The sequence below is a fragment of the Silurus aristotelis genome (assembly GCF_946808225.1).
Source record: "Silurus aristotelis genome assembly, chromosome: 18".
Classification (NCBI taxonomy): domain Eukaryota; kingdom Metazoa; phylum Chordata; class Actinopteri; order Siluriformes; family Siluridae; genus Silurus; species Silurus aristotelis.
In genome coordinates this window covers 13,060,612-13,088,085 of record NC_139591.1, presented here as the reverse complement: position 1 = coordinate 13,088,085, position 27,474 = coordinate 13,060,612, and the positions used below count along the sequence as shown (strand labels likewise).

The window sequence follows — 27,474 nt, the reverse complement described above, 5'->3', positions numbered from 1 at the left end:
AAATTTCTTTAATGTTTTCAATCAGGTTTTCATTAATAACCTTGAAATCATCTCAGAAGCTAAGACAGCTGAATATGATGTGCGTGAATAATCTCTGACAATAAGCTGCAAGGAGGACACAGTCTTGATTAAAAGTGTTCACGACAGCCAATCAGTCTAATGTCTCCACGAATGATGTTACAGCAAGTCACTTCCCAGAATCCTTTTAGTGATTCATTTGGGCTGAGCTCAGGCTGTAACCCTTTCCATATGGATTAGTCAGACTGGTAGGAAAAGACAAGGAATCAGTTCTGCCATATCAGCTTGCACTAAGATGCAGTAAAAGCATGTTGTAAATCAAGGCCAGGAAAAACACGTTTAATTAGTATTTCCACCAGAAAAAAAGCACACTTTTGTTCGTACATGAATACAAATATTTAGCAGTACTTATTGCTAGCAAGTACAGAGGGATGTGGAAAAAAGCAAAGGAAAAGGCATTTAAGGAGCTGTATAAGAAGTTGGGCACTAAGGTAGAAGAAAAGGATTTGTACTGATTGGGATGTGTCCTACAAGTTAGAGCAATAAAGGATGGAAATGTGTTCGCTAGTAAGGAGAGTGTGTTGAGAAGATGGAGGGAATATTTTGAGCAGCTGATGAACGAGGAAAAAGAAAGAGGTGGAATGGTGTGGTGATGGTGAAGCAGGAAGTGGATAGGATTAGTAAGGAGGAAGTGAGAGCAGCGATTAAGAGGATGAAGAGTGGGAAGTCGGTTGGACCAGATGACATACCAGTAGAAGCGTGGAGATGTTTAGGAGAGATGGCAGTTTAGTTTTTAACAAGAATGTCTAACAAGATTTTTGAAGGTGAGAGGATGCCTGAGGAATGGAGAAGGAGTGTGCTGTTACTTTTTTTTAAGAATAAGGGAGATGTGCAGACCTGCAGTAACTACAGGGGAATTAAGTTGCTCAGTCACACCATGAAGTTATGTAGTGGAAGCCAGGCTGAGAGAAGAGGTGACCATCTGTGAGCAACAGTGTGGTTTCATGCCGAGAAAGGGCACCACAGACGCATTATTTGCTTTGAAAATGTTGATGGAGAAGAATAGAGAAGGTCAGAAGGAGTTGCATTGTGTGTTTGTGGATCTAGGCAAAGTGGAAAACATTTCTGTGGTCATACAAATTAAAATTTGAAATTCTTTCTAGAAACCATGGATGCGGCCTCCTCTGGACTAAAGAGCAGGGGAACCATCCAGTGTGTTATCAGTGCTCAAAAAGCCTGCATCTCTGATAGTATGCGGGCGCATTAATGAGCGGCTTGAACATCTGGAAAAGCACCAATGAAATGCTTCATTCTGCCCTGATTTACCCGGACAACCCCGACACTTATGCCAGGATATTTGTTGATTTCAGCTTAGCTTTTAACACTGTTAGCCTTTACAAGCTAATCGTGAAGCTGAAACAGCCTGGCATTAGCACACATCTCTGCAACTGGACCCTGGACATCCTTACAAACAGACCACAGTCTGTCCAACTGAACACTGTCACCTCCTCCAGTCTCACCTTCAGCATTGGGATTCCTATAGTCCCTTTTCACCCATGACCACCGTACCTGCCTATGCCTTAAACAGCATTGTAAATTTCACAGATGACACCGTGGTGGTAGGCCTGATCAGAGGCATTATCAAAGATATCTCTCACCTTAATCATGGACTCTTGACCCTTCTCCTATCGGGCAGATGCTACAGGTGCCTAAGTGAAGCGTGAAGTGAAGTATAGCTTTTTTCCTGTGGCTGTTACTGCACCGAACAGCTGATCATCATACAATGTCAAAATGCACTCTTGCATTGTCACTTTCTGTGGGTTTTTCTTTTTTGCACTGCTTACCCACTATGCATTTTTGCACCATCCATAACTTGTTTATCACCACACTACTGTATATTCCACCCATTTTTATTCTGTATATACTGTATCATACAACATTCATACTTGTAAATAACTATTTTATGTCATTTGAGCATGATTTCTCCTGACATCTATGCACAGTCTTTGCACAGTATATTGTAAATAACTAAATATACATACAGTCAGGTCCATAAATATTGGGACATCGACACCATTCTAACATTTTTGGCTCTATTTACCACCACAATGGATTTGAAATGAAAAGAAAGTAATGGGCCAATTGGCTTCTCAGCTCTTCCATGGCCAGGTGTGTGTTATTCCCTCATTATACCAATTACAATGAGCAGATAAAAGGGTCCAAAGTTCATTTCAAGTGTGCTATTTGCATTTGGAATCTGTTGCTTTTAACTCTCCAAGATGAGATCCAAAGAGCTGTCACTAACAGTGAAGCAAGCCATCATTAGGCTAAAAAAACAAAACAAACCCATCAGAGAGAGAGCAAAAACATGAGGCGTGGCCAAAACAACTGTTTGGAACATTCTTAAAAAGAATTAACGCACTGGTGAGCTCAGCAACACCAAAAGACCCGGAAGACCACAGAAAACAACTGTGGTGGATGACCGAAGAATTCTTTCCCTGGTGAAGAAAACACCCTTCACAACAGTTGGCTAGATTAAGAACACTCTCCAGAAGGTAGGTGTATGTGTGTCAAAGTCAACAATCAAGAGAAGACTTCACCAGCGTGAATACAGAGGGTTCACCACAAGATGTAAACCATTGGTGAGCCTCAAAAACAGGAAGGCCTGATTAGAGTTTGCCAAACAAATTCTAAAAAAGCCTCCACAGTTCTGGAACAACATCCTATGGACAGATGAGACCAAGATCATCTTGTACCAGAGTGATGGGAAGAGAAGAGTATGAAGAAGGAAAGGAACTGCTTATGATCCTAAGCATACCACCTCATCAGTGAAGCATGGTGGTGGTAGTGTCATGGCGTGGGCATGTATGGCTGCCAATGGAACTGGTTCTCTTGTATTTATTGACGATGTGACTGCTGACAAATGCAGCAGAATGCAGATGGACAATGACCCAAAGCATACTGCAAAAAAACTGAGTTTTTTAAGGGAAAAAGTGGATTGTTATGCAATGGCCAAGTCAATCAACTGACCTGAATCCGATTGAGCATGCATTTCAATTGCTGAAGAGACAAAACTGAAGGGAAAATGCCCCAAGAACAAGCAGGAACTGAAGACAGTTGCAGTAGAGGCCTGGCAGAGCATCACCAGGGATGAAACCCAGGGTCTGGTGATGTCTATGCGTTCCAGACTTCAGGCTGTAATTGACTGTAAAGGATTTGCAACCAAGTATTAAAAAAATGAAAGTTTGATTTATGATTATTATTCTGTCCCATTACTTTTGGGCCCCTAACAAGTGGGGGGCACATATGCAAACTGTTGTAATTCCTACCCTGTTCACCGGATTTGGATGTAAAAGGACAGTCTGCAGTTAAAGGACAACTTGTTCGTTTCATTTCAAACCATTGTGGTGGTGTTTAGAGCCAAAAATGTTAGAATTGTTTTGATGTCCCAATATTTATGGACCTGACTGTATATTATTACCTACTGCACCTTATGTACATATGGACCCATACCCTTATTTATCATACTGCTTTTTATTATCCTAAATGACTGTATTAAACTATAGAAATACATAACTCATAATCACACATTTCAATGCTCATGTTAGTTCAAATTCTCCAGTGTTCTGTATTGTTTAAAGATTTATAATCACACTCTTGATATCACCCAAATGAGGATGGGTTCCCCTTTCGAGTCTGGTTCCTCACAAGGTTTCTTCCTCATAACATCTATGGGAGTTTTTCCTTGCCACAGTCGCTTGCTGATCAGGGATAAATACACATTGTTCACCTTAACTGTTAAATTCTGTAAAATCTGCTTTGAGACAATGTATGTTGTGAAAAGTACTATAGAAATAAACTTGACTTATTGTAAATAGGCCACATATGCACTTCTGGTTAGATGCTAACTGCATTTCATTGGCTCTGGATATGTACCTTGCACAATGACAATAAAGTTTAATCTAATCTTATCAATGCTGAAATGTATATACAGGTTTAAAAGCAACTTATGCTTCTATGCAGACAGCGTCTTTTTCATGGAAGGCGTTGCATATTTTAGAAAGGCAATGGTAAACAACATACTGCATCTATTACAAAAACATGGTTTTCGAGTAGAAGAGTCCAGGTGAACTGGCCTGCATTTCAAAAATGTTAAACATTTGGCACACCATGAAATATGATTAGATGACAAAGAAAACTTAGGACTGTTAACCAGGTAGAATACTGTATCAGACACAAGCATTCCATCCCATGACCCAAAAGTGTATTCTGCCTCATCTTACACGTGACCTAAAAGTGTGATCTGCTTCTTCCTCCATGTGACCATTAAGTGTGAAATGGCTTTTCCTACACGTGACCTAAAAGTGTGATCTGATTCTTCCTCTGTGTGACTTAAAGTGTGACTAGCTTTCTTTTTTCCGCACAGTATATACGATTTTTTATATACAGTACAAAAACAGGAGATATTGTGAAAAAAATCAAATCTTACTCGAGACGTATTTAAAAAAGGTCACTGCTTACCCAGATCTGCAGCTTAATTCTCTTGTCATTCTTATACACAGTCTTGACTTTGAAATCGATGCCGACTGTGCTGACGAACGCCGACGTGAACGAGTCGTCAGCGTAGCGGAAGAGGAATGAAGTTTTGCCCACGCTGCTGTTTCCGATGATCAGCAGTTTAAACATGTAGTCAAAGTTTTGATCGGCGTTCTCTTTCTGCGGCGCAGCCATCTGCGTCATGACGACAGACATGTGAGGTGAGGCTTTATTCAGCTTTAAATTAACAATTTTATCCACACCATTTCATTTGCTTCTAATTTCTTTTTTTAAACAGAAATTAGTGAACTTAGCTCAGTTCTAGACTAGATTCCTAGACTAAATAGCTGTTAATCAGAAATTTCAAATTTTGCTTCATGGACAATCACAATATTAATGGTAAAATGTTCTATACCATGGTTATGTATAATGTCTAGACCTAATGTACACTGCCCATCCAGAAAAAAAGTCACCACCTGGATTTAAGCAAACAGGTAAAAGCCTCCTATTGGATAATTACTTTATGGATGATTGTATCAGCTGGCAACAAGTTATTGACCCCTAATAGATACAGTGAGTAGCTTCTCGTTTCTTAAACAACCATGTCAGAAGATCTTTTGTGGAAAAGATGTTAATCTATTTCAGAAGACATCATCAAGATCAAGCAAAGAAAACGTCTAAGGAGATTGCTGAAACTAGCAAAATTGGGTTAATAACTGTCTAAAGCATTAATAAAAACTAGAAAAATAATGGGGAATCATCATCTTTGAGGAAGAAATGTGGTCGGAAAAAACGTTTGGTGAATTCAAATCATAATAGTAATACTAAGAGCATTTCCACATGCACAATGAGAAGGAAACTCAAGGGACTGGGACTTAACAGTTGTATAGCTTAAAGAAAACCACTTATCAGTGAGGCTAATCGGGGAAAAAATGCTTCAATATACTAGCAAGCCTAAAGATTGGACTCTGGAGCAATGGAAGAAGGTCATGTGGTCTGATGAGTTCAGATTTACCCTGTTCCAGAGTAATGGGCGCATCAGGGAAAGAAGAGAGGCGGATGAACTGATGCACTCTTCATGCCTAGTGCCTACCGTACAAGTCGGTGGGGGCAGTGCTGTGATCTGGGGTTGCTTCAGTTGGTCAGGTCTAGGTTTATCAATGTTATGTGGCCAAAGAATGAGGTCAGCTGACTACCTGAATATACTGAATGACCAGGTTATTCTATCAATGGATATTTTCTTCCTTGATGGCACAGCATATTCCAAGATGACAATGCCGGGATAAATCTGGAACAAATGGTGAAAGAGATGCTCAGGGAGCATGAGACATCATTTTCACACATGGATTGGCCACTACAGAGTCAAGACCTTAACCCTATTAAGAATCTTTGGGATGTGCTGAAGAATATGCACAGCACTCAGACTCTCCCATAATCAATACAAGATCTTGGTGAAAAATTACTGCAACTCTGGATGGGAAAAAATATGACATTGCAGAAGCTCATCGAAATGATGACACGGCGAATGCGTGCGTAATCAAAGCTAAAGGTGGTCCAGCGTTAATATTACTAAGGATTTTGGATCCATGGCAATAAAAATGACAATACCTGTTCTTGGTGTATTTCATATTTATGTTCAAAAACAAAACCTGAAATGATACATACATTATATGGACAAAAGTATGCGGACACCTGGCAATGGGATTTGTGTCTACTTCTTGTACCTCCCATTCCACATTTCACCCTTATTTGTTGTTATAACCTCCACACTTCTGGAAAGATTTTCCACTGGTTTTTGGAGTGTGCTTGTAGAGATTTGTGCTCATTCAGCCACTAGGACATTAGTAAGGTCAGGATCTATAGTGAAAAAATAAAAATAAAACCTGGGGTGCAGTCAGCATCTCAATTCATCCTAAAGGGTTGAGGTCAGAGCTCAATAGCAGGCCACTCAAGATGACCCAAGCAAACTATATCTTCATGAAGCTGGCTTGGTGCACAGGGGCAGTGCCATGCTGGACCTGGTTTGAGTGTAGTAGTTCAAGTGGAGAGAGAATATAATGCTACCACATCCAAAGACATCCTATACAACTGTGTGTCTTTAATGTTGTCAGAGTAATTCGAGAAATAGATACATATGGCTGGAAAAGTCAGGTGTCCCAACATGTTTGTCCATATTGTGTATTATAGATTTCCCATTGGGATGAATAAAGTATCTATCTATCTATCTATCTATCTATCTATCTATCTATCTATCTATCTATCTATCTATCTATCTATCTATCTATCTATCTATGTTTAACAATATTGTAATTACCTGTATGATTCAGTACAGAATGTTTCAGTGAATTGTGCATCTAGACAGAGGAAATTGTCCCAAATATGAAAAAATTAAGTTAATTTAATCAGTCAACATAAGAAGACGATGTGATGTTCCTTCTGTATCAAAACATACTTTCATAAATAATATAGATCATAATTGCTGGATATTTCTGTCTTTCTCTTTGTCACTACATGGACACTAACTCTGCACATGTATGTACTATAAAATGATTAAACACTATTGACAAACAGAAATGATCTCATATAGTGCTGCTTACATTTTAAACTGAAGCTATTATACGTGTTAAATGGTAAATATTATCATTTTAAGCCTAATCTTGTATAATAAATAGCTAAATAGTGTGAGGGAAACGTACTGATATGTACATAAGTGATGGTGACATGAACCCCAACCCCCCACCTTACCCCTACAGCTGGGTGGTTTCTGCAAACTGGTTCGTATTAGAATTTAAACCAAATGTATTTTTAATTTTATTTACATTTTGCATCTTATAAAACGGGAAAGTCGCGCGTATTTCCATCCTCGAGTCTTTTTAAATATCTATTCAGAAACATAACCCTGTGACAAACCTACACCTGGAGCGCGCAAATAAGGCAAAAAAAAAAAAAAAAGCTAAATACAAACAAATTCAAAGACTCAAACCTGCATGGATCCGTCCTGCCGCATTGCTACAGTGCGTTTCGGGAAAGGATGGATGAAGAGAGGGATGGAAGCCTGCTGGAGATGTGTGCCCTGTGAGGAGCTGCCGCGCTCGCGCTCTCCTCCTCCTCTTACTACAGGCTCGGGAGAAGAACGCGCATTAGGCGAGCACGCGCAAGGCACGCGACCGAGCGCCTTCGCGTCATTTCCTGCGCACGCAGCACGAGGGGAGGTGTAGGGTACTCCGCCATTCTATAACTCACTTAGCTTGTTTTTTTCAGAAATTTTAATCAGGGCTGAATGGTCTCAATTTAAATGTCATGATCTGCATTGTTTAAGAAACAGTACATTTTACTGAAGATGTATAAATAGAAATTTCGGACGTGACGTTTTTAATTGGTTAGTGAGAGCTGTCAATCCTGTGCTACCTGCAAACATAGATACAAACTATTCAATTTAATTCATTTTTATTTGTATAGCGCTTTTAAACAATGAACATTGTCTCAAAGCAGCTTTACACAGATAATGTGGTAATAAAAAATGAATATGTTCTTTATAAGTAAGTTTGTCCCTGATAAGCGAGCCAGTGGTGAATGTGGCAAGAAAAAACTCCCCGAGATGGCATAAGGAAGAAACCTTCAGAGGAACCACACTCAAGAGGGAACCCATCCTTATCTGGGTTGCACCGAATGTCCATTTATTGCAGATATACAATGTTGCGGGGTACAGTGATAATGATCAGAAGCGAAAAGTAGTCCTGAGTCAATGTAGCAGACTGTTGACATTAACTACAGTCCAATCCATCCTCAAAGCTCCCGTTCTTACTCCAGAATTTCATGGAAGCACCCAAGGCGTTGATGAGAAACCGTCACCAGCTGCACAGAGTGGCCTGTAAACAGTGCACCCATCATGCATTGTGCCTACCGTACAAGCTGGTGGGGGCAGTGCTGTGATCTGGAGTTGCTACAGTTGTTCAGGCCTAGCTTCTTAAAATCTATGTGTCCAAACAAATCGTCAGCTGACTATATATATATATATATATATATATATATATATATATATATATATATATATATATATATATATATATATATATCCTCCTGAACCCTGGTGCTACATACAACAATCACAGACAACAGAAAACACAGGGCTAAGGACTAGTAAGTGTCCTCGCCACATAAAGGGCATGTGTGCAACCTGGTACAAACAGTGCAAGACAAATACACAAAATGCAATATAGGTCTGCCAGTAAACCTGTTGTAAAGAGACAAAGTGAACAGTAGCAAAAATGTAAACAAAATGTTGTGCAAAAGCACAATAGCAGAAGTTAAGAAAAGATGTGCAAAAACGGCATGTAAACAGTTTATGGTAATGAAGTGATGTAATATGAGTGGTACTGAAGACATGGGTAGGCGAAGTGAGTACGAGTGTGTGTTGAGTCCGGGTTGTACAGGTCAGTCACACAGTTTTGTGTGTGTGTGTGTGTGTGTGTGTGTGTGTGTGTGTGTGTGTGTGTTTAGTTCAATTCAGTTCAGTTCAGTTCTGTGTTGAGAAGCCTGATGGCTTGAGGGTAGAAACTGTTACACAGTCTGGTATGAGCTGAACTAAAATATCTAAGAATTTTTCTATGTACGCAAAATGCCTATTTCTCACAAATATTGTTCACAAATCTGTCTAAATCTGTGTTAGTGAGTTCTTCTCCTTTTTCGAGTTAATCCATCCGCCTCACAGGTGTGGCATATCAAGATGCTGATTGGACATCATGATTATTGCACAGGTGTGCCTTAGGCTGGCCACAATAAAAGGCCACTCTAAAAAGGGGGGGGTCCGAAAACCAGTCAGTATCTGGTGTGACCACCATTTGCCTCATTCAGTGCAACACATCTACAGTTTGCTTCTGATCACCATCACTGTACCCGGCAACATCGTATATCTGCAATAAATGGACATTCAGGGCAACCCAGATGAGGATGGGTTCCCTCTTGAGTCTGGTTTCTCTCAAGGTTTCTTCCTTATGCCATCTCGGGGAGTTTTTCCTTGCCACAGTCGCCACCGACTTGCTTATCAGGGACAAACTTACACTTTTAAAGAACGTATAAATTTTTTATCACCACATTATCTGTATAAAGCTGCTTTGAGACAATGTTTATTGTTAAAAGCGCTATACAAAACTTTCTTTCGGCTTCTCCCGTTAGGGGTCGCCACAGCGGATCCTCCGCACGTTTGATTTGGCACGTTTTACGCTGGATGCCCTTCCTAACGCAACCCTCCCCAATTTATCCAGGCTTGGGACCGGCACTGAGAGTGGCTGGGGATGGTTCCCTGACCGGGGATCGAATCTGGGTCGCATCGGTGAGAGCGCTGCATCTTAACCACTAGACCACCAGGGGACCTTAAAAGCGCTATACAAATAAAAATGAATTTAATTTAATCAAATCTCCTTCACATAGAGTTTATCAGGGTGTTGAGTGCTGCTTGTGCAATGTTGGTCCACTCCTCTTCAATGGCTGTGCGAAGTTGCTGTATATTGGCAGGAACTGAAACATGCTGTGGTATACGGCGATCCAGAGCATCCCAAACATGCTTAATGGGTGACATGTCTGGTGAGTATGCTGGCCATGCAAGAATTGGAATGTTTTTAGCTTCCAGAAATTGTAGATCCTTGCAACATAGGGGCGTGCATTATCATGCTGCAACATGAGGTGATGGTCGTGAATGAATGGCACAGCAATGGTGCCGTCACGGTATTTCTGTGCATTCAAAATGCCATCAATAAATGCACCTGTGTTGGTTGTCAAGAACATACACCTGCCCATACCATAAGCCAGTGGTCCCCAACACCCGGGCCATGGGTCAGTTGGTACCGGGCCGCACAGAAAGAATACATAACTTACATTATTTCTGTTTTATTTATTATCTGATTCTGAACGATGTTTTATTTTGGAAAATTACCGCATTCTCTTCACCACATCTGTCTATAACTCACTCTTGATGCATGTGAAGATGCCTCGGTCACGTCTTACCTACGTCCGCTACCTTCTTACAGGGGCTGCTCCGACCGCTAACACACAATACATTACCGCTAAATTAAAACCCCCAAGCTAGCAAAATGAACAAAAAACAACACAGTGGATTTACGTTTATTATTATATTTAGAAAATATCATTTTATTTTGTTGTATTTATCCGCCACACCTTAAAGGCCGTTCCGTGAAAAAATTGTCCGACATTAAACCGGTCCATGAAAATATTGTCTGACATTAATCCGGTTCGTTGCGGAAAAAGGTTGGGGATCACTGCCATAAGCCCACCACCAACATAGGCCACTCGATCCACACAGTTGACATCAGCAAACCACTCACCCACACGACACCATACACGCTGTTTGCCATCTGCCCTGTACAGTGAAAACCGGGATTCATCCATGACAAAAACACCTCTCCAAAGTGCTAGACGCCATCGAATGTAAGCATTTGCCCGATCAAGACCGTTACGACGACGAAATTGCAGTCATTGTGAGACCCCCGATGAGGACAACAAGCATGCAGATGAGCTTTACTGAAACTGTTTCTGACAGTTTGAGCAGAAATTCTTCAGTTATGCAAACCGATTGTTGCAGGAGCTTTCTGGGTGGCTGGTCTCAGACAATCTTGGTGTTGAAGATGCTGGATGTGAAGGTCCTGGGCTGGTGTGGTTACACGTGGTCTGCGGTTGTGAGGCCGGTTGGATGTACTGCCAAATTCTCTGAAACGCCATTGGAGACGGCTTATGGTAGAGAAATTAACATTAATTTCACAGGCAACAGTTTTGGTAAACATTCCTGCAGTCAGCATGCCAATTGCACACTCCCTCAAAACTTGCAACATCTGTGGCATTGTGCTGTGTGATAAAACTGCACATTTTAGAGTGGACTTTTATTGTGGCCAGCCTAAGGCACACCTGTGCAATAAGCATGCTGTTTAATCAGCATCTTGATAGGCCACATATGTAAGGTGAATGGATTTGCTCACTAACACAGATTTAGACAGATTTGTGAACAATATTTAAAAGAAACAGGCTTTTTGCATACGTAGAAAAGATCTTTGATCTTTGAGTTCAGCTCATGAAAAATGGTGGCAAAAACAAAAGTGTTGCGTTTATAATTTTGTTCAGTGTATATATATAAAATCTCTTCTTCTTTTGGCTGCTCTCATCAGAGGTCACCACAGCAGATCATCCCTCTCCATACTACTCTGTCCTCTACATCTGCCTCTTTTAAACAAACTACCTGCATGTCTTCCCTCACCACACCCATAAACCTCCTCCTTGGCCTTCCTTTTTTCCTCCTGCCTGGTGGCTCCATTCTCAGCATTCTTCTAACGATATACAACATCACAGGTTTCACCACAGTCCTGTAAACTTCCTCTTTCACATTTGCAGATACCCTTCTATCACAACCCACTACTGCCACACTTGTCCACCCACTCCACCCTGCCTGCACTGTTTTCTTCGCTTCTCTTACACACTCTCCATTACTGTTGACCCCAGGTACTTATCCACCTTAACTCATCCACCTTCATCACCTCTTCTCTCTGCAACCACACCACCCTATGCCCTCCCTCTCATTCACACATGTACTATGTCTTACTCCTACTGACTTTCATTCCCCTTCTCTCCAGCGCGTACCTCCACCTTTTCCCAAGGCTTTTCTCAACCTGCTCCCTACTCTCACCACAAATCACAATATCATCCACAAACATCATAGTCCATTGAGACTCCTGTCTGACCTCGTCTGTCAACCTGTCCATCACCATTGCAAACAGAAAAGGGCTCAGAGCCGATGTAATCCCACCTTCACCTTGGACCAGTCTGTCGTTCCTACTCCACCACAAAAATGCTATTTTATGTATACAGTACATTTTATCATAAATAATTATATTTTTTATTAATACATTTCTTTTTTTCAACATAAAACTCCATAAAAACAATTCCCTATATGTTTTTTGGTCTATCGTGCTATCCGTGAGAGTCCAGGAAAACAAATTAGTTATGTGGCAAATGCAACTCTTTAATAAACCGGGGGCACGAGATTCGAACCGCAGTGAAGCAGGGGATTATTGTATGGCGTCTGTAATGCGCTTCCTCTGCATAAAACCATACCATCCCTTAGCCTGGCTTCCACTACTCTTTCCCAAGTTTCCCAACTTCATGTTGTGACTTCCCCTGTAGTTACTGTAGGTCTGCACATCTCCCTTATTCCTGAAAACCAGTACCAACACACTCTTTCTTCATTCCTTAGGCATCCTCTCACCTTTCAAAATTTTGTTGATTAATCTTGTTGAAAACTCTACTGCCATCTCTCCTAAACATCTCCATGCTCCTACTGGTATGTCATCCCTCTTCACCTGCTGCTGCATCTCCTTGTACTCCTGCCTACTTTTCTCATCTCTCTGTTGATCCCGATTCTGTTTTGCCAACCTCTTTCTCCTGCTCTTCTGCACTTTCTCATTCCACCACCACATCTCTTTGTCTTCCTTTCAATTTCCAGATGTCACACCAAATACCTTTCTAGCTCTCTCCCTTATCACTTCTGCAGTAGTTGCCCAGTCATCCAGCACATCTTCACCACCACCGACCCCCTGTCTGACCTCTTCCCTGAATCTTACACTACAGTCTTCCTCCTTCATTTCCACCATCTTATTTTTCTTTTAGTCCTCACTCTCCTCCTCTTCTTCTTCACCTCCAAAGCCATTCTACAGACCACCATCCCATGCTGTCTAGCTACACTGTCCCCTGCCAACACCTTACAATGCCCAATCTCTTTTAGGTTGCATCTCCTGCATATAATATTGTCAACCTTTGTGCACCTTCCTCCACTCTTATAAGTCACCATATGAACCTCCTTCTTCTTAAAATATGTATTTACCACTGCCATTTCCATCCGTTAGCAAAATCTACCACCATCTGCCCTTTCAAATTCCTCTCCTTAAGGCCATATCTACCAATCACCTCCTCATCACCTCTGTTCTCTTCACCATTAACGTCTGCCCCAATCACCAATCTTTCTTTCCTAGTTACAATCTTCTTCATTTCATCTAACTCAGTCCAGAATTTTTCCTACCTCACAACCCACTTGTGCAGCATAGGCACTGATGACATTCAACCCTTCAGCTTCCAGCCTCACATTCATAACCCTATCAGAAACTCTCTTCACCTCCACTACACTCTTACTGTACTCTTTCTTCAGGATCACCCCTACACAATTTCTCTTTCCATCCACAACATAATAGAACAGTTTAAACCCACCTTCAATGTTCCTGGGCCTTACTCCCTTTCACTTGGTCTCCTGAACACACAACATGTCTATCTTTCTTGTCTCCATCATATCAGCTACCTCTCTCCCTTTACAATTCATAGAACCAACATTTAAAGTACCAACCCTGTCCTCCACTCTCCTCCAATTCTCCCATCCCTGCTGTGTCTGTAGACGTCTTCCCCCTCTCCTTCTCCTCCTTTGGCCAACAGTATCCCAATTTCCACCAGTACCCTGTTGGCTAACAATACCTGTGGCGGTTGTGGTAACCTGGGCCTCGACCAATCCGGTATCCAATTCTAATTCGCACATGTTTTCCGCTGGATGCCCTTCCTAATGCAACCCAAAAAAAAAAAGCCACAGAGTCCAACAATCACAAGTTTAGTGTCTAGAACAGAAAGGACAATTATATATATTTATATATTTGAGATTAAAAGATGAATATGGGATGAAGGATTTTAGATGCAGTTATTGAATGCAAGGGTTCGGCAAACGATTATTAATTGTTATTTACAGAGCTACCTGTGGCAATTCTCCAATACCTAAAAAATGGGTGGACTGCTACCATTAGTTGAGTAAATACGAGAAAGTGAAAGTTGAAATTTAATCTACAATTTAATACACTGCTTGTCCAAAAAAAAAGTCACACACAATAATATTTTGTTGGACCGCCTTTAGTTTTGATTACTGCACACATTCGCCATGGCTTTATTTGAATGAGCTTCTGCAATGTCACAACATTTATTCCCATCCAGAATTGCAGTAATTGTTCACCAAGATCTTGTATTGGGAAAGTCGGACCACTGCACAAGTCTTTTCAAGCACATCCCAAAGATTCTTAATAGTGTTAAGGTCTGGACTTTGGGGTGAACAATCCATGTGTGAAAATATCTCATGCTCCCTCAACCACTCTTTCACAATTTGAGCCCGTTGAATCCTGGCATTGTCATCTTGGAATATGCGTGCCACCAGGTAAGATAAAATCCATTGATGGAATAACCTGGTAATTCAGTATATTTAGGTAGTCAACTGACCTTATTCTTTGGGCACATACAGAAACATTGCTGAACCTAGAACTGACCAACTGCAGCAACCCCAGATCATAAAACTGCCCCTACTGGCTTATACGGTAGGCATCAGTTCATCCGCCACTTTTCTTACCCTGATGTTCAGTAGGGTTCTTTTATGTACAACTCCATCTGTTCATCACACCCCCAACTTGTGGATTTATTTATTTTTTTTTAAACCAAATCCTGTTTTTGTCTAAGTAAGTTGATGGCCACCACAAGCAACCATTACACGAATGATAACTGTCTTCTGCAATTTCTGCTCTCCATTTCCTTCAGACTTGCAATGGGATTTACAATGTCTTTAACAATGAGCCTTAAAAAATTAGGTTTTTAAAAATTTGACAAACATTCTCAGGTGGATGCCAGTGGTTTGGCAATTTGGATGCCAATTGTATTCTTGTTAAGGCAGCTTCTTTCATAAGGGTTAACTTAAAGCTTTCATAGCACGAGTATATATATTTTTTTTCAGTTTGCACAATTTTTATATTAAAAACATTGCAATGCCACCATTCAATTATTGTTTCAGCAATTAAATGTTTTAAAATAAAATATTGAAAAATGAAATTTCAGTGTATCATTTGTGATTCAGTAATATGAGACAATTTGATAGGGAGTTTAAATACTTTTGCAAGGCATTGAATAAAGAAAATGTCTTTATTTATGTTTGTTTGTTTACAACCGCCATGCAGTTATCCAGCCTACATTTTAGCATAGTTCATTAAAAACTGGAGCCAGTATATAGGACTCTATCAATGTTATTCTCCAAAAACAGAACTCTAAATTACTCTATCGTTATCGGGACAACCAAATCCTTACTTTTGCAACAGGGGCCATTTTCTCTGGGCTGCATGGCCTCTGGGCCATGTTCTGGCTGCCTGGGTGGAAAGTGCCATTTTGGTTGAAGGTGCCATACTTGCCATCCACAAAAGTTTAGACTGAGAATGTTATGAAGTTGGTTGAAGGGAGACGTGGTCAGCTGGCTGATGTGGGCTCAGATGATGGACAATTGGTGTCATTAATGCATTTTAAGATTTTTTTTTCAATTATTAAGGAAATTTTATATTGATGGCGCCACAAAAATAAAATAAAATTCAGACTGTTTATGTACATGCTGTTTTTGGGTTGTACAATAGGTGTTTGCAGCATGCTCTGCAGGATTTCAGTGCAAAGGCTTCGAGATCAACTTCTTGCTGTTAGCATGCTCTTGAGGCCAAACATGGTGTAGGGAAATACCACACACTCATGTCTCATTTGTTAAGCAGGATTTCTGGAAGGTATTTTTCGATTTCTATAGATTTGTTTGAGCAAACATTCGGGGTATTTGCAGTGGAATAATTAGAGTATGTTCTGTTTTGACATAGACTGACCTGTCGAAATGTTCTTCTTCTTCTTCTTTTGGCTGTTCCCATAAGGGGACACCTCAGCGGATCATTCGTCTCTATACTACTCTGTCCTGTACATCTGCCTCTTTTAAACCAACTATCTGCATGTCCTCCTTGACCACATCCATAAACCTCCTCCTTGTCCTTCCTTTTTTTTTGCTTCTCCCTGGTGGCTCCATCCTCAGCACTCTCCTACCAATGTACCCCATGTCCCTCCTCTGCACATATCCAAACCATCTCAATCCGTGCCTCTGTCACTTTGTCTCCAAAACATTGTACATGCATGGTCCCGCTAATATACTCATTTCTAATCCTGTTCATCCTCATCACTCCCAATGAAAATCTCAGCATCTGCAACTCTGACACCTCCATCTTCACCCCCTGTCTTTTAGTCAATGCCACTGTCTCTAAACCTAATAATATTGAAGCTCAATTATGTACTGCAATAAATGGTCCACATGGGGGCAGTGCAAACCATTATACAATTTTATATTTGTGCTGTTGTATTACAACGTAGGATATGTTTGTACACACAATATATACATAAAACCAGAAGTTGTGTTGGCAGTATGTAGTTGTATCAATTAAACTAGCTGTAAATGAATAGCTTCTGGAAACGATACGGTAACTGCCATTAGATGCTATAAAATGATTAACTATTGCCATAGCTAGCCATTAATTTAATTATGATGAAATAATCTTAGTCTAAGTAATTTCCCCTTTTTCACAGTTCCACCGCTTCTTACAAAATCTGGAAATCATGGATTACTTTTTAAATTCCAAATTAGCAGCAAATAACATAGTATTTCCCAAGGAAGATTTGTTGTATATTATTTGTGATTCGTTTGTAATTCATTAGAATTGTACATTTCTTAACATGCAGGAGATTTCTTTGACTTTCTTCGTCTACTTCAAAAAAGTGGAAGGAACAAGCTAGAGTGATTAAATGTTGTAATTTAACCGTTGGATAGTGCTATTAGTTACGCTTCCACAGTTCAGAGTAAGCAATTAGCCACAGAGAGGAATGAGTATCTGGGCCCACCTGAGTCACAAGCTGCTGCTCCTGAGTCTGCTTGATGATGGCAGTGGGCTACTGATCTGTATGTTGTTTATTCCACTTGTTGTGTTTACTAGTATGTAATCAATGTACTGCTGCAGGAATTCATTAACAGACAATCTCATATCTTGTCAGATGGCTGATCTGGAGGAGAAAATCCTGAAGGTGCTTCCTGCTCGGGTCATGGTTTGTCGCTTTTCAATCCCAAGTCTGGCTTATAATGTCTCCAGTTTACGAGAGACAAGAGACATGACCTTCTCTTTGAAAACACATCGTTGTGCCAGCTGATTGATTTAAAAGTTGCTGATGTGTCTGTTTAGTAATATTGTGTTCATAATAAAGCTTGTTCCAAACAGAGAGCCTCATGCTATGAAGTGATAATGTGATTGTCTTGGTCATAAACATTATTTTTGTAATTGGATCACATTCATCTCCCTCTAGCCATACATCAAATTTCATTCTTTAGCGTTACATAAATTAAATCATACATTTTCATCTTCTTGAGCGAGAGTTTAAACACAACCATAGCTGATATCAATTTGGTTAATTGGTGTGACTGAGTCATCTAATGACTCATGACATATGAAATGCTAAAAATGTATTGGCTCATAAAGAACACACACCCAAAGATAGTTAATTTCCACCCTGATTATTTAAGAGCAACCATGCAGTTTCAGTTTGAGCCCAGTGGTGATTTTGACAGTACTTGAATTCAACTTTTTGTGGTCACTAACAAATAAAAATAAATAAATCATGTTACAGCTACAGAGTAAGATTCCTCAATCCAATAGATTACCTTATTATAGTGATCTGAAGAAACCTCTGGTGTTTATCACAGTTAATTTTGCCTCAGTGATTTAAACAGCAGATGAAATTATAGACAGAAATAAAGCAGCTCTAGGTGGTGTACTATTTTTAAATGTTCAAAATGTTGCTTTTGTGATTTTAATGACTGGTAAACTCAAAGCTAAACGTTTTTCTCATGTAAAAAAAAAAACCCCAGCTTGAACGAGTCTAGAATGAGTAAAAAAGATGATGGCTATAATTACCCTTTAGTAGTAGGGTAATGAAAAAAAGTAGGGTCGTGAAAAAAATACCTTGTGTTCATTCAAGCTCAAGGTAGTGCAGTATTTGCATTGGAGATTCTGACTAAATAAAAGGTTTGACATTAATAGGGTAGTTTCTCATATTATAGAAGACATTTTTGATGATCTATCAGATACATACATGTTCTTGAGTCTACATTGTCTGTCAATCTGATCTGATATTGCACTGATTTAAAATCAGTATCTTATCAAAGGCATGTAGGCATTATGCAGTTTGCACTTGAAAAGTAACTAATGCTGTACTTTGCATCCTGTTGTAAAAATTTATTAATTAATTTTTATCTTAATGGTATTAGCTAGTGATTCCTTTAGCTAGTGTTACATAAAGTGTATCCATGAACTCCATGATTAAAAAAATTATAATAATAAATCATTTATTTAATAACGTAGTAAAGTGCTTATATTTGTAACCTCTTTACCCTTATTGACTGTTGAATTTTATTCAAACAAGCATATTAATACCAGTATTAAAAGCTCCAAGTTAAAAAATAAAAATGTTCCTTTATATTATAGTTAAGGAGCCTGAAAAAAAGCATTTCTCTTTTTAAAAATAAAAAACATTAAACAGACAATAATTGTTTTTATCTGCACTGTACTGCATCTACCTGTCTTTGACATGGTTCCTTCTAGAAGAAACCTTGAATGTATTGCTGCTGTGCCTGACTTTGTCTTTCTAAAACAAAACAAACCTCTAACTAAATCATCAATATTACACAAATAGTGTATTTAATAGACATATTTAAATCATTTAAATGTAAATCTGTTCTTGGACATTGCAAATTAAAAAATAAAAAATATAAAAGACTGCCATGCAAAAACATATGTTTATTTAATACAAACAGGTTTTTACTATTCTTAAAATTCCCATTGTCAGAATGCTAACATTATTAAAACCTCACATTTTAGCATTTACCACATTACTGCTGACTATTTGCGAAAATATTTAAATCTTTGAAACATCAGGAAGAAATTCTTTCTATTTTAATTTATATTTTAAGCGATGCATCGTGGCTAAATAACACAACTAAGCACAAACTAAGGAGCTTTCAACATGCATTAACGTATTTCATATATATATATATATATATATACAGTGAGGAAAATAAGTATTTGAACACCCTGCTATTTTGCAAGTTCTCCCACTTAGAAATCATGGAGGGGTCTGAAATTGTCATCGTAGGTGCATGTCCACTGTGAGAGACATAATCTAAAAAAAAAATCCAGAACTCACAATATATGATTTTTAAACTATTTATTTGTATGATACAGCTGCAAATAAGTATTTGAACACCTGTCTATCAGCTAGAATTCTGACCCTCAAAGACCTGTTAGTCTGCCTTTAAAATGTCCACCTCCACTACATTTATTATCCTAAATTAGATGCACCTGTTTGAGGTCGTTAGCTGCATAAAGACACCTGTCCACCCCATACAATCAGTAAGAATCCAACTACTAACATGGCCAAGACCAAAGAGCTGTCCAAAGACACTAGAGACAAAATTGTACACCTCCACAAGGCTGGAAAGGGCTACGGGGAAATTGCCAAGCAGTTTAGTGAAAAAATTTCCACTGTTGAAGCAATCATTAGAAAATGGAAGAAGCTAAACATGACTGTCAATCTCCCTCGGACTGGGGCTCAATGCAAGATCTCACCTCGTGGGGTCTCAATGATCCTAAGGAAGGTGAGAAATCAGCCCAAAACTACACAGGAGGAGCTGGTCAATGACCTGAAAAGAGCTGGGACCACCGTTTCCAAGGTTACTGTTGGTAATACACTAAGACGTCATGGTTTGAAATCATACATGGCACGGAAGGTTCCCCTGCTTAAACCAGCACATGTACAGGCACGTCTTAAGTTTGCCAATGACCATTTGGATGATCCAGAGGAGTCATGGGAGAAAGTCATGTGGTCAGATGAGACCAAAATAGAACTTTTGGGTCATAATTCCACTAAACATGTTTGAAGGAAGAAGAATGATGAGTACCATCCCAAGAACACCATCCCTACTGTGAAGCATGGGGGTGGTAGCATTATGCTTTGGGGGTGTTTTTCTGCACATGGAACAGGGCGACTGCACTGTATTAAGGAAAGGATGACCGGGGCCATGTATTGCGAGATTTCGGGGAACAACCTCCTTTCCTCAGTTAGAGCATTGAAGATGGGTCGAGGCTGGGTCTTCCAACATGACAATGACCCAAAGCACACAGCCAGGATAACCAAGGAGTGGCTTTGTAAGAAGCATATCATGGTTCTGGCATGGCCTAGCCAGTCTCCAAACCTAAACCCAATAGAGAATCTTTGGAGGGAGCTCAAACTCCGTGTTTCTCAGCGACAGGCCAGAAACCTGACTGACCTAGAGAAGATCTGTGTGAAGGAGTGGGCCAAAATCCCTCCTGCAGTGTGTGCAAACCTGGTGAAAAACTACAGGAAACGTTTGACCTCTGTAATTGCAAACAAAGGCTACTGTACCAAATATTAACATTGACTTTCTCAGGTGTTCAAATACTTATTTGCAGCTGTATCATACAAATAAATAGTTAAAAAATCATATATTGTGATTTCTGGATTTTTTTTTTTAGATTATGTCTCTCACAGTGGACATGCACCTACGATGACAATTTCAGACCCCTCCATGATTTCTAAGTGGGAGAACTTGCAAAATAGCAGGGTGTTCAAATACTTATTTTCCTCACTGTATATATATATATATATATATATATATATATATATATATATATATATATATATATATATATATATATATATATATGTATACATATACATACACACACACACACACACACACATATAGGCCTATAATTATATTTTAAGACTTTCAATGAACAAAGCATTGAGTGGCAGTGGACCAGACAGTGAGTAAGTGTGTTCTACTTCAAGCGGTGCTACGCCTACCGATTAGAGAATGACATCAGCACATGAGATTTTAAACGCACCCGAATTGCTCCTGCATTGCAGATGTTATTCTTTGATCATCTGTGCTGTTGGTGGGGCAATAGGGGGGCCTGTGCCATCCTGTGACACCCCCCTTTTAGACACGCCCCTGTCACTGGGCTTTTGAGCAAGGCCCTAAAGTGCTCAAATGTTGTCCTTTTCCTGACAAAAAGCAGCATCTGCCTAATACAGTAAAAATAAATATATTTGGCACAACACAAAGGTCCAACCATTTCTGCTGCAAGGCATGCCTCTCTCTCTGGCCATCAGAATTATTCCCTATTTCTCCTATTAGCATATGGTCAGATTAATATTGGGTTCTTTTGTGTTATCCAAGGTTTACACCACAGGATGCAAACTAGTCCTGGAGTACTTCTTTCACTTCATATTTCTATGTTCTCCATGCTCTGACAAACCCAATTCAACCCAAGAGAGGTTGTTAATGAGCTGATTAATTGGATCAGATGTGTTGGAGGAGAAGGGGGTTGGGGTATGAGGCTTAAAGGGAACAAGGACGCCTCGGGTGAAAGGTTTAGCTGTAGAGATGTACATGTATCACATGGTGGCGCTAAAGGACTTTCAATTCACCACGGCGAGAGACGGTGAGACGGCCCTCTAAAACTGGCATTTTGCGTTTAATATGATTAAAACAATGAGGCAGGCTTACAGCAGCACTTAGCTGCAGAGCTAACATCTAACCGGATTGACACAGTGTTTCAGTGCAACAGTTTACCGAGCCCATTTCACTGGATACAAAATGTATTTTAATAAATTATGTTTATTGTTTAAGGAAATATAATAATAATAATAATAATAATAATAATAATAATAATAATAATAATAAGCTTTGGATATTTATTTGAATTAGATTCATAGGTATTCATCAGGGTGGGGTTCCTCTCATTAATGTAACCATCTAAACTGTTTATTTGTTGCCATTTTTATGTTTAATCGCGTGTTCTTTTATGAAATGAAACGTGTTTTATGTTTTGGTTTTCTCTCTCTCTCTCTCTCTCTCTCTCTCTCTCTCTCTCTCTCTCACACACACACACACACAGAGGGCTGGTTAGTGGACGCTCCTGTGCGGCTGTAAACGCAGCCATTGAGTGCTCGAGAGGCGTGACGTAGGCGGTGAAAGTATAGGGGCCGGTCTGTTGGTTTATAAAACGGCAGCGCGCGCGGCGTCCCTCTCAGTTGTGAGGGTTTTTTTGTACTGAGTTAGTATCTGATGCGGAGCATGGACATTCTCAGGACTATCGCTCATCAACCTGTAAGCAGCAGCAAAATGTGCGAGCACAACACGCATCACAAGCCCACTGAGACAAGACGTGGGAAGGCGGAGGACAGCGCGCACGTGACGCAGGAGATGTCGCGGATCATATCCGACTGCACGACGGGGAAATGCTACTGTAGAGGCAAAGTCCTCGGCAAGGTATGAATGCTTTAAAAGCTAGACGTGCGGGGATGTATGTAACTAGAGGAGGGGAGGATGAGTACTGTTCACCATATGTGGGACATATATTCAGTCGACTTGTTTGTTTGTTGCGTTTCTTTCTTTCTTTTTTACATTTTATGGTTTCACATATTTTGACATTGTTATTGTAGATGTTCAGTTCCGATCCTGTGTGTTGACTAAAGTATGTTTGTGTTGACAGGGTGGCTTTGCCAAATGCTACGAATTTACAGATCTGGGTACAGGCAAATTGTATGCTGTGAAAATTATTCCTCACACACGTGTCTCCAAACCTCACCAGAGAGAAAAGGTGTGTTTCTTTCTCACACAGTAAATGATTCTTGCTTGTTGACTCACACTATCAGTTACACCCAAGTAACTTTTATTCTGTTTTAACAGATTGACAGAGAAATTGAATTGCACAGAGTCCTTCATCACAAACACATCGTCCAATTCTACAACCACTTCGAGGACAAAGACAATATCTACATCCTTCTTGAGCACTGCAGTAGACGAGTACGTTTCTACAAGAGTCTAATAGCTATAGTGCAATACATTGGTTTAGCTCATACTTTCTCTCTGACAAAACTAACATCATTCTCTTCCCTTTAGTCATTGGCGCATATTCTGAAAGCGCGCAAGGTGCTCACAGAACCAGAGGTTAGATACTACCTAAGGCAGATCATCTCAGGACTGAAGTACCTCCATGAACAGGAAATCCTCCACAGAGACCTTAAATTAGGTGAGCATTTGACAATTATTGTTGCACGGAAGATTTAGCTAATACATCATTTCAAATACATGCGATGTAACTCCATTTTCTGAATGCAACAGGTAACTTCTTCATTAATGAGGCAATGGAGCTGAAGATAGGGGACCTTGGCCTGGCAGCAAAGCTAGAACCAGTTGAGAACCGGAGAAGAACAATATGTGGAACTCCAAACTATTTGTCTCCTGAAGTCCTTAACAAACAAGGCCATGGCTGTGAATCAGATGTATGGGCTCTCGGCTGTGTCATGTAAGTGCCATGTCCTGGATTTAAAATGGAGTATACCACATATTTTGTCTGAAACTGTCTTTCTAAGTTGCATATGTTCTATATCTACAGGTATACAATGCTGTTGGGCAGGCCACCATTTGAAACCACCAATTTGAAAGAGACATACCGGTGCATAAGGGAAGCACGATATACCATGCCCTCTACATTGTCTCCACAGGCCAAGCACCTCATAAGCATCATGCTTGCCAAGAGCCCAGAGGAAAGGCCAAGGCTTGATGATATACTACACCATGACTTCTTCAGCCAGGTGTGTCATTGGTTCTTGTAGAAAATTATTGGGCTTTGTTCTTTCTGCAATGTTTTGCATCATGTGTTTAAAAACCGTTCTTGTTTTGCCTTGTTCTAGGGTTTCACCCCAGACAGACTGTCTGTCAGCTGCTGTCACACAGCTCCAGACCTCCAACACACCAGCCCTGCCAAGAGCTTCTTCAAGAAGGCTGCAGCTGCTCTGTTTGGTGGCAAGAAAGACAAAGCCAAGTACTTTGAAACATTAAGTAAGCGACTTTTTAAATAGATATTTAGTTTTGATTCCATTTTATACTCCTGTTATAGCATTACTTGTGTAGTAAGCTGTGATCATGTGATCTCTAACTACTTTCGTTTACATTTAGATAAACTGACTAAAGAGGAAGAGGACATCCATAGACTGCGACATAACCTCAGGAAGGCCTCAATCAGCAATCAGCCTTGCAGGCAATCTCCTGAGGTGAGCTATGATCACAATGCCTTCTAATTACTTAAGTTTCCTGTTAGAACACAAGGGACACTTTATCCCTGTTGTCTGTGAGTAATAAGATTTCCCCCATGTTCCCCTTAGGACAGTAAGCCCCCGCTACCATCGACTGGAAAGCCAGTTGTCGCTTCTAAGGATGCCGGTAACAAGCAGCAAATCCGTGACACCATCCGCATGATTGTCCGAGGCACGCTGGGAAGCTGCAGCAGCAGTAGTGAATGTATGTGTTTTTGCCTGTGCTTTTGCAATTCCCTCTATTTGCTGTGTTGAAATATTAATGTATGCTGTAATATGATTGCTAAAGGATTTCAATGCTTTGTTTTGATGGCAGGCTTGGAGGATAGCATGATGGGTACTGTAGCAGACACTGTTGCCAGAGTACTCAGAGGCTGTCTGGAGAACATGCCAGAAGGTATGCAGTTTATTTGAAATATTTTTAACATTACTTTCAGCTGCTCAATCTTTTAACATAGCTCCACTGGTAAACTGGTATTTATTCTGGATTTATAGTGTTTATTTCATCCTTGCAGCTAATGACATTTCGAAGGAGAGCGTAAACTGCATCTTTCAATGGGTGACTAAATGGGTGGATTACTCCAACAAGTATGGCTTTGGCTATCAGCTGTCTGACCACACGGTCGGTGTCCTTTTCAACAACGGCACCCATATGAGCCTGCTGTCTGATAAGAAGTAAGTAGGCCCAAAAACAGAAATGTACAACTATACAATGAATAAAGGTTTTTGTAAACTTTAACGTCTTGAAATTAATGTAATTGGTTTGTCTTGCAGAACTGTGCATTACTATGCAGAGCTGGGTCAGTGTACAGTCTTCTCTACCAGTGAGGCCCCAGAGCAGTTTGTCAGCCAGGTCACCATCCTCAAGTACTTTGCGCATTATATGGAAGAAAATCTTATGGACGTGAGTATCTGCACTTGGTGCAAAACCAAAGACTCCACGTGCATATCTAATATTTTAACATGACTTCATCTGAATGACATTGTTCTAACTCTACAGGGTGGTGATTTACCCAATGTAATTGATATCAGCAAGCCAAGGTTGTATCTCCTGCAGTGGCTTAAATCAGATCGTGCACTCATGATGCTCTTCAATGATGGCACTTTTCAGGTACAGCTTGGTCTTCATGCAGATATTTCTCATTCCTCATTGTACCACCTCCTTCAATTTTTTTTGTTTTTTTGTTGTTGAGCTAATAATAAAAAAAATTTTACTTTACAGGTGAACTTTTACCACGACCACACAAAGATCATATTGTGCAGCCAAAATGAGGAATACCTGCTGACGTACATCAACGAGGAGCGTGTATCCACCACACTACGCCTCAGCACCCTACTCTGCTGTGGATGTTCCCCTGACCTGCGGAGCCGCATAGAGTACGCCCTTAATATGCTTCTCCAGAGGTGCAATTGAACACCACAAATCTGCTGAAGATCTTGCTCATGGCTAAGACTTTTTTTTTTTTTTGATGGACTTCATGGACTTATATTCACTGGAACATTTTGTTCTGTTGGCCATGAGCCAAGTGCTCGGTCTACATGCTTTGGCAATGGATTTGAGGTACAAGCACGAATCCTGTCCACAGGAACTGTTGAATTAGGACTTACAATTATGATTGACAGCTGGGCTGGAACCAGAAAAGGCCATCAAATGGACTTAAGTTTTAAATAACATATGTTTCTTTGCTATATAAATATGCAGCAATCTTGTTCACTGAAACATAACAGCCATGTTTGCATCCATTGTGGACATTGAAGTGGCTTCAGTGGGACAGGGTGATGTTGTGTAGCTCTGTACAGAGCAGACCATTGTAAAACTGTGAATACATTCCACAGCAGGACGGGACTACGTGGTGAGATCTTTTAACCAATGCCATAGTCTTTTGTGGGTGGCTTCAACCTCCCACACAATAATCACTGTTTGGGGAATGGATAAGTAGCCAGGCATGTCTCTAATGTTGACTGGAACGATAAACTAGTGTGCATTGGATGTAACTTATTTGTCAAAAACCAGTATTTATTTATTTAATAAAGAGAACCTTAAAATGACTTTGGTTGCTTGAGTTGTGGGATCTTCCGTGGAGTTCTGTGTAATATAAAAATCCTGAGATCCAACGGCATCAGATGCAATGAAGAGCATTTAACAACAACAACAAACAAGAACAGTTACAGTTCAGTATCATGTAGATGTTTCACTATCTTTATATTTAAATTTCAACCACGTGCAGATGACAGCCTCTGTTATGTAAACTTTTTTTTGATCCAGTTAAAGTTGCAAATCAAATGGATAAATGCCCAAAGAGAGAGGGGGGGGGGGGGATGCCTGCGCTTTGGGTTGAAGTACTGAATTACATGAAGAAAAAAAAAAAAAAAGTTTACATAATTAAATAAATTCCTGGCTATTCATAGGCATGACAATATGTAAACTGATCTGTTGCTACAATGAAACTGAGAACTGGTTCTTTTCCTTCTGACTTATCTGTAGCCTGCAGATAACTATCATGACTGAGACAAAACTTATTGAGACTGTATTGACAACATAAAGGAAGTGGATGCACAAACATTACTTTTGCTTGTTTTCTCAGCAGCCCATTCATAATTTATCTTGTATGCATTGCTTTGTTGACTGCTACAGTATTCAAGCTATATATATATATATATATATATATACCAATGAAATCCAAAACAACAAAAATGCTGCACTCAATGGGCAGTTTGCAACCAGACACTGTTTAGTTACTTATGTAACAACATGCTGGATTAAGGAAATACATATGTTAAATTAAAAGTTTCACAGGTACCCAGCACACACCATTATTA

At 39.9% G+C, this 27,474-nt stretch overlaps 2 protein-coding genes and 1 long non-coding RNA gene across 5 annotated transcripts in view; 1 reads left to right on the top strand and 2 right to left on the bottom strand.

Moving 5' to 3' along the window:
* The window catches only part of LOC310741478 (ras-related protein Rab-3C-like), a 34,363-nt gene extending 26,573 nt beyond the window's left edge, over positions 1-7,790 (bottom strand). For 2 of the 3 annotated variants that reach the window (XM_083569388.1, XM_083569387.1), the window contains exons 1-2: positions 7,538-7,739; positions 4,540-4,749 (exon numbers count right to left, since the gene is read on the bottom strand). In XM_083569388.1, the coding sequence (XP_083425514.1) occupies positions 4,540-4,749; positions 7,538-7,561 (234 nt within the window). In that variant the 5' untranslated portion in view covers positions 7,562-7,739. Of the gene's footprint in view, positions 1-4,539; positions 4,750-7,537 lie in introns of all 3 variants that reach the window. The other variant, XM_083569386.1, reaches the window with a different exon arrangement.
* A 194-nt stretch (positions 7,791-7,984) lies between these two features.
* LOC310741499 overlaps positions 7,985-27,474 on the bottom strand; it is an 89,823-nt gene continuing 70,333 nt past the window's right edge. The window contains exon 2 of the long non-coding RNA XR_014537976.1: positions 7,985-8,339. This is a non-coding gene — a long non-coding RNA (uncharacterized lncRNA). The remainder of the gene's footprint in view (positions 8,340-27,474) is intronic.
* On the top strand, positions 22,079-26,703 carry plk2a (polo-like kinase 2a). Its single transcript, XM_083567523.1, has 14 exons — positions 22,079-22,825; positions 23,049-23,156; positions 23,246-23,362; positions 23,459-23,588; positions 23,681-23,864; positions 23,955-24,153; positions 24,253-24,400; positions 24,518-24,612; positions 24,724-24,859; positions 24,971-25,051; positions 25,170-25,329; positions 25,429-25,558; positions 25,655-25,765; positions 25,877-26,703. The coding sequence occupies exons 1-14, from the start codon at positions 22,622-22,624 to the stop codon at positions 26,066-26,068; spliced, it is 1,995 nt and encodes a 664-aa protein (XP_083423649.1). The 5' UTR covers positions 22,079-22,621; the 3' UTR covers positions 26,069-26,703.

Bases quoted from the DNA above. Each gene is read 5' to 3' on its own strand.
- plk2a (XM_083567523.1), top strand. From the start codon at position 22,622: ATGCGGAGCATGGACATTCTCAGGACTATCGCTCATCAACCTGTAAGC. The intron at 23,865-23,954 runs GTAAGTGCCATG...CTATATCTACAG, and splicing joins TGGGCTCTCGGCTGTGTCAT to GTATACAATGCTGTTGGGCA. The intron at 25,766-25,876 runs GTACAGCTTGGT...TTTACTTTACAG, and splicing joins TCAATGATGGCACTTTTCAG to GTGAACTTTTACCACGACCA.